The 11,297-nt window shown below is 39.7% G+C and overlaps 1 protein-coding gene across 1 annotated transcript; it reads left to right on the top strand.

The window, feature by feature from the left end:
* The first annotated feature begins 6,505 nt into the window (after positions 1 to 6,505).
* LOC114034232 (C-C motif chemokine 3-like) lies at positions 6,506 to 9,617 on the top strand. The gene is made up of 3 exons (XM_027849833.1): positions 6,506 to 6,688; positions 7,600 to 7,711; positions 9,037 to 9,617. Exons 1-3 carry the CDS (start codon positions 6,613 to 6,615, stop codon positions 9,143 to 9,145), a joined length of 297 nt encoding a protein of 98 aa, XP_027705634.1. The 5' UTR covers positions 6,506 to 6,612; the 3' UTR covers positions 9,146 to 9,617.
* The last annotated feature ends 1,680 nt before the right edge of the window (positions 9,618 to 11,297 follow it).

Here is an 11,297-nt window from a genome sequence, read left to right as displayed (position 1 = left end):
AGCAAGTCTTTCACTCTGCCATCTTGATTCCGCCCCTCCTCCATTTTGCTGTACAAAAGAAAAAGCTTGGAACAAGGTGTCTCATCACCACTCCAGTCTAGAGTTAGATTTGGAAGACCACAGTGCCTCCACCCTGCCTTTAGCCAAGCACGGTATAGGGGAAAGGTAACAGGATTTACATTCTAGAGATCCCAGGTTCAAATCCCAGCTCTGCCAATTGTCTTTGTGATTTTGGGGAGATCATTTAATGTTTCCAAGCCTCAATTTCCTCCCACTAATCTCTAACATCTCTTTTAGGTTTAACTCTATAAGCCTATGAGAAATTATTATAAATTGAGAAAAATTATTATTTTCTTATTATATTAATAACCAATTTTATGTATGGGATCCAAAGATCCTCTTTTTGGTGTAGAGTTCTTTCTCTTTTTACTTCCTTGTGAAAGACAGGGCTGACAATGAGACATTCTCCTCAATCTTGGGGGACCTCACGCAACTGGGGGAGCTTATTTCTGATTAAAAGGTAAAGAGAATCTAATCTAGGTGAATTCCAGCCCATTGTTAACTCAGGTAGGACTGGGTGGGGAATAGATTCTTTTTGTACAGACTGCTGGAGGTGGAACGATCTGGAAAATGCTGACATGATCAGAGTCATATCCCCCAACCCTTTGTTAGAATAAGCCTACCTCTCATTTTAATATTCATTCTCTCATTAATTGTTAACTAGTTAGAATTGATTTTCACCCTCAGGGACACCCCCTTTTCCAAAGGTATTTAAACATTCAGCAGTCTCTCTGAAGGGTATTTGGCTTCTGAAAGAACCACTGACCTCAATTTATTGATTATCTGCTATTCTAAATAATAAATTGATTATTAATTGCTAAGAAACTATGTCTCTCAGATTTTTCATTCATTTCAAGTGCTAATAAATTTCATTTGGAAATGTACATTTTGAGTGGATGTTCTCCTTTTCTCTTCTACAACAGATGCTGAGATAACAATCACTTATTGGTTAATGTCTTTGCCACAAAATATAGTAGTCTCCTTGTTTTTAAGTGTCTTAAACTCCCTCAGACTGTGGAAAGGATCATAGTGAGGCTTGAGCAAGTCATTTCCCCTTTCTTGTCCTCAGTTTCCTTGCTTGTAAAAAGTTGCTGGGTAGCTAGGTGGCATAGTGGATAGAACACTGGCCCTAGAGTCAGGAGAACATGACTTCAAATCTGGTCTCAAACCAGACACTTGACACTTACTAGCTATGTGACCCTGGGCAAGTCACTTAACCCCAATTGCCTCAAAAAAGTAAAAAACAAAAAAAAGTTGCTAAGGCTAGATTGTGCCTAAGGTACAGTTACTATATATATATATATATATCTACGTGTGTGTGTGTGTGTGTGTATGTATGTGTGTAGAGATATGTATATATATGGATGTATATATAGTTCTGTGATCCCTCATTGCACCCCACAATTTCCTGAAACATAGGCTCATAGATTTAGAGCTAGAAGGAATTATAGAAGCCATCTACTTCAATCATGTTATTTTACAAATGAAGAAACTGAAGTGCCCAAGGTCACACAAGCAATTTCAGCTTTTGACCTAGCTAAATTCTCCATTTCCACAAGCATATCTGAGATGTTGCAATTACTAATCAGCTGTGTGACCCTGGGCAATTGCTTAACCTTTCGGAGCCTCAGTTTCTTTAGTTGTAAACTAAAGGAAATGGGCAAGATGGCATTCACAATCCCTTTCACTTCTGTATCTATGATCCTATGATCATTATTTTCTTCCTAGTTTCCACCTATCAATCAATATACATTTATTAAGCAACTACTAAGTGCAAGGCCTTGTACAAGGCATTGATGTTACAAAAACAAAAATAGAATTGCCTCTGCCCTCAAGTGTCTTACAATTCACTCAATTACTCAATTTTTAGAAAGACAGATGGATGGATGGATGAATAGATGGATGGATGGATGGATAGATGGATAGGTAAATGGATGGATAGATGTATGAATGAACAGTTGGATAGATGAATAGCTACACTGATAGCTAGGTGGAAGGATAGCTAGATAGATTACATATATAGCATATATATGTCATATATATACATGGTATACATGTGTGTGAATGTGTATACATGTTTTATACATATATATATATATATCAACAGCAGAGCAGTGATTAATATGTGACTTGCCTTCTAAAGCTGGAAAAAGTGACAAGGAATCAAGATCCTAGGTTTAGTGCTACAAGGAATCTTAGAGGTCATCTGGTCCTGTTCCTCTCATTTTTTTTTTTTTTTTTTGCTTTTTGGTGAGGCAATTGGGGTTAAGTAACTTGCCCAGGGTCACACAACTGGTGAGTGTTATGTGTCTGAGGCTGGATTTGAACTCAGGTCTTCATGACTCCAGGGCTGGTACTCTATCCACTGCACCACCTAGCTGCCCCAGTTCTTCTCATTTTTAAGATGAGGAAATGAAGGCCAAGAGAAGTCAAGAGGCTTGCTCAAGGTCGCACAGGTAGGAAATGACAGAGGCAGGATAGGGATTTCCTACTTTCAATTTTGATAAAAAAAAAATAAGAAACTAGTTGCTAAAGTAGAAATGACAATATTTTTCAAGATAGAAGACCACTAAATCATAGTTTGCGTTAAAGAAGAGGAGAAATTCCGGGCAAATAAGTCGTCTGATATTCTCCTTAGATTTTACAAGAACGTATATCAAAATGTTAAAAGGAAGGATAGGTAGGCTCTAACAGCCTAATATTTTGTAGATGTCAGCCGAAGAGGGATGACGGTAAGCACTTAAGAAAGAAATACTAAAGACATGAGAGAAAATGATTCTTCTAGGAAAAAAAATGAGAGCTGTCTAGAGAGAGATGTGGCTCCAGAGGGAAATCATGAACAAACAGACTTTTAAAGAGATATGTAGAGGAGATGGAAGAAAGGGAAGAAGGAAAGCAAATGAGGACAAATACAACGTGAAAATCATGTCAAGAATGAGAAATATCAGAATGAACTAAGACTGACAAAAAATGCCAAGAACAACATAAAATCTATATAGGTTAAAAATCTATAGGTTAAAGACTTGTTAAAGCTATATTGGGGCCAAGAGGAGCACCAATGTAGGTATAGGACCAATGACTGGGGATAGGGAGCAGGGATAGGTAGTATGGATGACAGCAAAAGGAATGAACTATTCAACTCTTAACACGAGTTCAGTTTTCTTTTCCCAGGATAATGATCTTGGAAATAGAAAGAATATAACAAAAATGGTCAGCAGGGTTAGAAATCTAAGGCTGATGAAGGGACAGTAAGATAGCTGCATCAACGTGCCCTCGGTGAGTTCCAGAAGAATTATATCCTTAGTTATTGAAATAACAGGTAGATATGATGGCTGGGTTGCTGTTTATGATCTTTGAAAAGTCTTGTAGAATGGGAGAATTGCCACAAGACAGAAGAAGGACAAATGTTCTTATTTTCAAAAAACAGGAAGAGAATAGTTTGCAGACTGTAAGCCAGGGAATTTAACATTTCCATATCTGGCAAAATTTTAGAATTATTAAATAAAAAGGTTAGTGAGCTCTTCAAAATGGTGGACAATAAACCAGTGGTCTCCTATTATGGTTTCATTGAGAACAGATCATTTCAGAAAAATTTCGTTTCCATTTTTCACAGAGCAATCAGACTGTTAAATTAGGGGAATGCTGTAGAAGTAGCATACAAAGATTTAAATAAATCATATGATGAAATGATTCAACTCAATCTATCCTACAAAAAATATAGAGATGTGTGTTAGATTATTAATAATAGTAATACTTCTACAAAACATTTTCCATATGTTAACTCATTTGATCCTCACAACATCTCTGAGAGGTAGGAACTATAATTACCCCCATTTTACATATGAGGAAACCGAGGCTGAGGTCTCTATTTTTGCTGATAATACAGAGAGATGTTGGTTAGATTTTATTATTGTTATTGTTGCTATTAAAAATAATTCTGCAATGCATTTTTTATATACTATCTCATTTCTCTTTATAATAACCCCAAGAAATAGGTGCTATTAGTCTCCTTTTTAGTAATGACAAAGCTGAACCTGAGAGACTTTCCCAGGGTCATACAACTAGGAAATAAATGAGATTTAAACCTAGTCCTTAGAACAACAAACCCACTGCTCTTTCCACCATGACGTGAGCCCTGCCATTATGGAGATTAAACTCTGGGAAAGAACTATAGAACTTTAAGGTTGGGAGAAATTTGAGAGTCAAGTCTAACCACCGTGCTTGTTTTCAGAGTCAGAGTCTTAATTAGGACAGCACACTGGCTCTGGAGTAAAAAAGACCAGAGTTCAAATACTGCTTTGGGCATTTACCAGATATGCAAATCTGGGTAAATCATTTACTCCCTCTGTAACTTAGTTTCCTCATCAATTAAATAATGAGGTGGGACTAGATGTTCCCTAAGGTCCTTCTAGGTCTACATCTATGATGCTATGACTTGCATTAAGGAAAAAAAGATAAAGATAAAGGCTAAAGGACTATTATTTAGCTAATTGTCTTGAATCTGTAATAAAGTTGCAAATCCTGGTCTGTAGGCCTCATGTACCTTCTTATAATTGTTTTGAGATGAAGCTCAGAAAATCTAGGGCTGAATGGGGAATTTAGAGATCATCTAGTGCTAGTCCAATTTTTCTTTTATGAAAGAAAAATAAAAAACCTAAGATCTAGAGAAGGGAAAGGATTTGCCACAGGTCATACTGTTCCTTGGAAGTAGGAAATCCTGGATTTAGATCCAGGTCCTCAAGAACCTAAATAGACTCATTTTTCATAGACTCACACAGTATTACCCACAAAACAAAGATGGCAAGATACCTGGCTGAAAGCCTAATGATAACACCAAAAGATGCTACCACAGTCTTCCAACTAGAGGAAATTCCCAGATTTTAGAAGGAATTCCTGGTGAATGCTGATGTATTTCAAATTCTGCAACTCCTTCAATGTTCAAACCTACCCCCACAAAAATTGGTTCTCTTCCTTTTATTAAATAGTATTTGCAGCAACCATAACCATATCCTATCATATCCTATGGCAGACATAAGGATAGAAATATTCCTCCATGGAAACTAACCTGGAATACAATTGAGTTCTTTTCCCATGGAGCCCAGGGTAAGAAAAACAACAGAGGGAATTTTCAGAAACCAGAGTCCCTAAATACTTGGAAATATACCCTGACTCCAGTGGAAAGAGCATCTGAGTTTGTAGATATGCCTATGAATAAGCAGTATGCACTGATCACAGCTGACATGAATGATAATGATGAAATCATCTTGGAACAGTCATAAGCAGTCTTTTTTCCCCATTGAGCATGATTTGGAAATTGCCCTTGGAAGATTGGGAGGTACTACACATTAAATAAATATGTATTCCCATCTATAAAATCCCTGATCCATAAAACTATACCATGTCAAAGCTATACTGGACCTTAAAGCGCAGGTAGTCCAACCCTTTCATTTTCCAGAAGGAGTCAAGTGAAAGGAATAACTTTACTGAGTTCAAACACTTAGTAACTGACAGAGACACTTTTTGAATAAAGGTCTTCTGACTTGAAATTCAGTGTTTATTTTGTTTTTGTTTTTCCATATCACAAAGCCTCCTGGGCAAACACACAGAGCTGCAAGTGTATGGAATAAGAAAAGAATGATGAAATATTTTTCAATTTCAATGAAATGTAGATGTTTTGAAGGAGAGGATTGTTAGATCAGGCTTGAAATGTGGGGCATCAAAGTGGAAGATTCATCTGGATCAACTTCGCCTCCCAGAATATGCCCCTTTTTCTTCTCAAATCCTTAAGCTACTCCCTCATGCCAACTGAATGAAGTCTATACTCCTGAAGCTGCCATCCAAGGTTCAATGTCACTTGGTTCCAAGTCACATTTCTTTAATGTGCATCCTCTTAATTTTCCCTTGGAGGAAACCAGTCCTGGGGAGAAAAGGGCAACCCTTTCCATTGACTGATTACCCTCCATTATCCTGGAAATCCAGAAAAATACAAACTAAACATTACCAGGGTCCAGAGTTTAGCACGGGTGAAAAGCCTGATTCTTTCATCTCTGTCCTTAAAATCTGGCTGCTCCTTCTCCAAAAGGGGAAAGAGAAGAGGAGAAAGCCTCTTGAATGTCCAACTTAGTTTACATAATTCCTTTCTTTTCTGGGTAAGATTTCTTTTTTCCTTTCTAAAAAATTTCGGAGAAAGCCAGGCCCAAAAAATTCACTTCCTGCGGTCAGCGCTGGCATGGCTTTTCCCCTCATTGACTTTCTGCCTCGGTAGGAATATGGAAATCATGTAGTCACAGGCCACAACTTCCCTCTCACACTTCCTGGCAAACTTCAAAGCCCAGCTGTGTGCTCAGCGGATTTAGGAGTCTCCTTACCATTCTTTCCCTATGACGTCTCCAAGGGAGGGGGGACCTCTTTCCCCCTCATTCCTTTTTTCTCCCAATAAAAGGGAGGAGAAGAGAGCCAGATACTCAGCGAGGCCAAGAGACACTTGGAAGCTGTTGAACCTCCTCCGCAAGCCTACCTCCTCTGCAAGCCTACCTCCTCTCCAACAGCACCATGAAGGTCTCCACAGCTGTTCTGACCCTGGCCCTCATTGCTGCAGCCCTTTGCTGTCAAGTCTACTCTTCACCTGGTAAGTGTTCTCAGTCCTTCATTTCCACCTACCCAAGGATGCGTGGGATTGATTGTCTCATTTCTGTGTTGCTATCAAATATGAGAAGTGGAAAGGATCTTAGACCCATATAGCCATCATTTTACAGAAGGGGAAATTGAGGCCCAAGAGAAGATGTAACTTATCTAAGGTCACACATGGCTAGTTGGTGGTAAAGCTAGGGATGGAACGCAGGACTCCTGGTGGCCTTTCTGTCACTCCATGCTTTCAATGTCTTTCTCAAGAGTAGATTCCTCCATGTGGCTACTATCTCAGCAACACCTATAATAATTGGTGATGCACTTGGGGAGAAATCCCTCATAAAGACATTTCTGGAGCTGAACAGAATGGTTCCTTTGCCAAATTTTGCTTGGAGGACCAGAACTTTAACTGAACAATGAGTTTGAAATTGTATTAGTTAAAGTGCTGGCTTTCTCTGCTCCTGCAATGGATAATGTCCATGTAAGACAAGAAGGTCACAGTGACATTTCCTCACCTGGCATCTGTTTGCTTATAGATGCAAAAGGACAGAAAACAGGTTTTGCTAAGTCCTAGTGTTTAATTCATCTTAAATGCTTTTAATGATTAATTCTTCCTAATTACATTTTAGAAACTTATTAGGTTGGAATGGGATGCTATTCACGTGATGCTTCCCTATTTCATTGGTGAGAAAACTGAGGAAAAAAGTTTAAGTGGCTGAGCACTGTGCTCACCTAGAACACTCCCAGTCTTAGCCTGGGGCACACAGTAGTTCTAGGACAGGAAAGGATGCTTGCAATTGTAGATGAAGGTATTTATTCTCCATACTTTCCTTTCTTTTCCTTTCTCTTTCTTGAAATACAAAAAAAAAAAATAGAAACATCCTAAACTGGTATTTCTTGGGCTCCTTTCAGATGGTCCTGCCACTCCGACCTGCTGCTATGACTTCACCAGTAAGAAGATTCCTTCAAAGCTGGTGGTGAGCTATGGGGTGACCAGCAGCAGATGTGCCAAGCAAGGTGTGATGTAAGTTAACCAGACATTGCTCCCTTATTCCCTATACTATACTGGCCATTCACTACAGGCATAGGGGACTGGGGAAATAGAAGTCAGATTTCACAGCTGAACTTGCAGGAGTGGTAATATGGCAAGTTCAGGCCTTTTTGTAGTCAAACAAAAGAGCTAGCTTCCGTGTTAGGGCTGTTGACCCTATTTTTTATTTTTTTATTTATTTTTAGTTTTAGGCAATTGGGGTTAAGTGACTTGCCAGGGTCACACGGCTAGTAAGTGTCAAGTATTTGGTCTGAGGCCAGATTTGAACTCAGGTGCTCCTGACTTCAGGGCTGGTGCTCTATACACTGTGCCACCTAGCTGCCCCTATTGATACTATTGATGAATAGAAAAAGCACCAAGAATAGATTGCATCAATTCTATTAATAATTCTATTAATATCTATTAATATTCAAATTTGAAGGAGAATCCAAGAATCACAGAACGTAAGAATAGGATGGACTGTTAGAAGCCAAACCTACTTTTTTTAGTCCAGCCTACATTTTTTCTATTAAGGAAAATGAAGACCCAGAGAGGAGAAGTGATTGGTCACACAGCTAAATAGTGTCAAAGCTGGTACTAAAATGCAGGGCTCTTGACTCAGACTCTTGGTCTTTTATAAAAGTCATTCACACTTGTTCCCATCTGAAAGTCAATATCTGCTTTGTCATAGAGTGGCTTTGGGTAAACCATTTATATTCTCTTGGACTCAGTGCCTCCCTCTGTAAAATGGGGGACCAGATGATCTCTGAGGTTCCTTCTAGACTCTACCCTACCATATGAAATGCAAAGGAGGGATGCAATTGATTCAAATATAGGAAAACTGGAGAGGCCAGATGTGTTCTTGGGCCTGGTTTTATGGTAAACAGGGCAGAGTTAGGGTACACCACTCATATCCCAACTCATAGTCAACCTAGAACTGAAACCTGATGATGGGGAAGCAGGCAGAGGTACCTCATGGAGAGAGCACCCTTTCCACAAAGGCCAATGGAGGATAGGCCCTCTCTACTTGGATTTTTATTTACCACCTATAATTCCTTCTCAACCTGCTGGTTATCTTAACTGGTATTGGAGCAGGACATCCCAAGGATCAGGACAACTGCTCCTAGGCCAAGGGCAGCAGCACATGGCTTTTAAGAGTAGTTCCCATTGGGTTCCCTTTTCTAATTCCCAGTTTCTAGAATCCCAGTTTCTAGAATTCTAGGGTCAGAGCAGAGAGGGAGAGCAGGATTAGGGTAGGATGACTCACCCCTCCCGGCTGAATACACAAAGCTGCTCACCAAAGGTTCTTTCTTCTACAGCTTTATTACAAAACAAGGCTACAACATCTGTGCTAACTCAAAGGAGCAGTGGGTCCAACATGTTATGAAGCAATTAGACAGCAAGAAAGCCAAGACCCAGAGTTCATGAAGGCTACTGCTACTTCCTCTTGCTGCTGCCTGCTTAGAGATCCAAGCAGGATGGAAGAATAATTTATTTCCCTCCCACCTCGCACAGCTGTTCTGTGTAACATTTTATTATAATTTAAATATGTTTTGTCTTATTTAAATTATTGTTTTTTTAACTTTATGTGTCACAAGAATTTGTGCCTTAATCATCATCATCATCATTATTATTTGTAACCTATTCTTAGGCCAGCACTTCACCTCTGTGCCTTCACTTTCTCATCTATAAGATGGACGAGGTTACATTCCTCTCCTCCCTCTTCATAAAGATATTGTGAGAATTGTATTAAAAATCCATAAGAAAGGTGTTTGGGCCTTTTGCAGGGCTGTCACACCTTTAACCCAAGGTACCGATAATGGATGTTATTATGGAAAACAATACTACACTACGGCTATCGAATTTCCGTAGACAAATATATTTTTGTTTATAAAATCTTCCAACTGTGTTTTTTCGTGCATATATGGGGAGGCTACAGCAACCTGGGTGAGACGGTGCTAAGGTGAGGGTTGAAGGGGATGATAGACTCTAGAGAAGGCAAGAAGCTCTTGGTTGTTATCCTTCCTGGCTTAGCTGGTAAAACCTTCATTTTAGTGCCAACCAACCAAGGTCTCCTTTCTAAGAAGCTATTCCCTATAAAAAACCCAAAACTGACTCCCTATACCTTCCTTTCCTTTATGTTCTTGACTCCCCTACCCCCAGGTCTAACAGCCCAAACCTAATTTCTTTCAAATCCGAACCCTTCATGTTTAAGAAGACAACTCTTATAGCCCTTTACCCTCTGCCCAAGTCATCTGTTATCTTGGATGACTATCTCCACTTTCTCCAGCTGGTGCTCCTATCCTCTCCTGTTCCCACCATGCCCTAGGTTAGCTCCAGCTAGTCAATGTCCTTTCTTTCATGTGGAGACTTGCTAACAATTCCCAACCTGCTCCTCAGTGGATAGGGGTGTTCTGAAAGCTTACAGAATGGTACCTGGGAATTTCAGCATCCCAGCCAAAACCAAGGAGAAAGTGAATGAGTAAAGAAGACTGATTCTTCTGGGCACCCCAGGGAAAAGGTGAGGAACAATGTTGAGAGAGGGCCAAGAGGAAAGTGTCTTGCTGGTCCTATAGACATACAAAGACATCATTTTGTCACCTGCTCAGCTGCTGTCCCCTCCAGAACTATGGACCTTCAGAGCCTCTGCCCTGAAAATGTTAATTCACTTAGCCTTAGAACTGCCACCCTGGGGCTAAGCTGACCAGCTTGGTAAGGGAGGAACTGCACACCCATAAAGCCCCCTGTCTCTAAGCAGCCATAGACCAGACTCATCCTTATATCCCATTTAACCATCCACCCAAGCCATTTTCTTTCTTTGTAAAAACAATTATTTATTTAGTGTTTTGTTTTTCCCCAATTACATGTAAAAATATTTTTTTTACATTCATTTTTAAAATTTTGAGTTTTGAGTCCCTCCCTCCCTGCCCTCCTTGTTGAGGAGCCCAGGCCATTTTTCTTGACATATTTCCTATAGTCATATACATAAAGTCTAATTTATCATCAGAAAAAATATCAGTGGGGTGGGGAGAGAGAAAGCAGAGTGGTTGGGGGTGGGAAGGTTTGGGCATTGTGTGTGTGTGTGTGTGTGTGATATTGTCAATAAGGAGACAAGAAAGAAGCAAACCCTCTTGGGATAAGATGGGGCTCCCAGGGAGTTAGCACTCAACATATAGTTAACAAGATTTCTTTTTATTTTTAAAAAAAGAATCACATTCCAATTGATGTTTCATCAAGGTCCGTATTTCACAGCAATACCTATGAAGTCACATTTACCATATTATATTAGGATCTCTAATTCACTTTCTTCATTTACTTATTGCAACATCAGCAGCTCCTGCTCCTATCTGCCTCTGGGATTTCAAATATCTGAGTCATGGTGTCATGAGGCCATGATTTCCCTTGCTTGCAGGCTTGCATTCCAACACCCCCTCATCCTTGAAACAGCAGATAGATTGATGCACTGGACAATTGAGGTCCCTACTACAATCTGGAGGGCTACAGGGAGACCATAATTGCCTAGACTCACTCCCCAATTGTAAGTGTATCTCCACCTTCTCTTACATGCATCACAGTGATT

The sequence above is a fragment of the Vombatus ursinus genome, unplaced genomic scaffold, assembly GCF_900497805.2.
Source record: "Vombatus ursinus unplaced genomic scaffold, bare-nosed wombat genome assembly UNPS02008625.1, whole genome shotgun sequence".
Lineage (NCBI taxonomy): Eukaryota > Metazoa > Chordata > Mammalia > Diprotodontia > Vombatidae > Vombatus > Vombatus ursinus.
Note: the sequence above shows the minus strand (reverse complement) of the source record. Positions and strands in the feature narration are given on the sequence as shown.

Bases quoted from the DNA above. Each gene is read 5' to 3' on its own strand.
- LOC114034232 (XM_027849833.1), top strand. From the start codon at position 6,613: ATGAAGGTCTCCACAGCTGTTCTGACCCTGGCCCTCATTGCTGCAGCC. The intron at 6,689-7,599 runs GTAAGTGTTCTC...GGCTCCTTTCAG, and splicing joins TCAAGTCTACTCTTCACCTG to ATGGTCCTGCCACTCCGACC. The intron at 7,712-9,036 runs GTAAGTTAACCA...TTTCTTCTACAG, and splicing joins TGTGCCAAGCAAGGTGTGAT to CTTTATTACAAAACAAGGCT.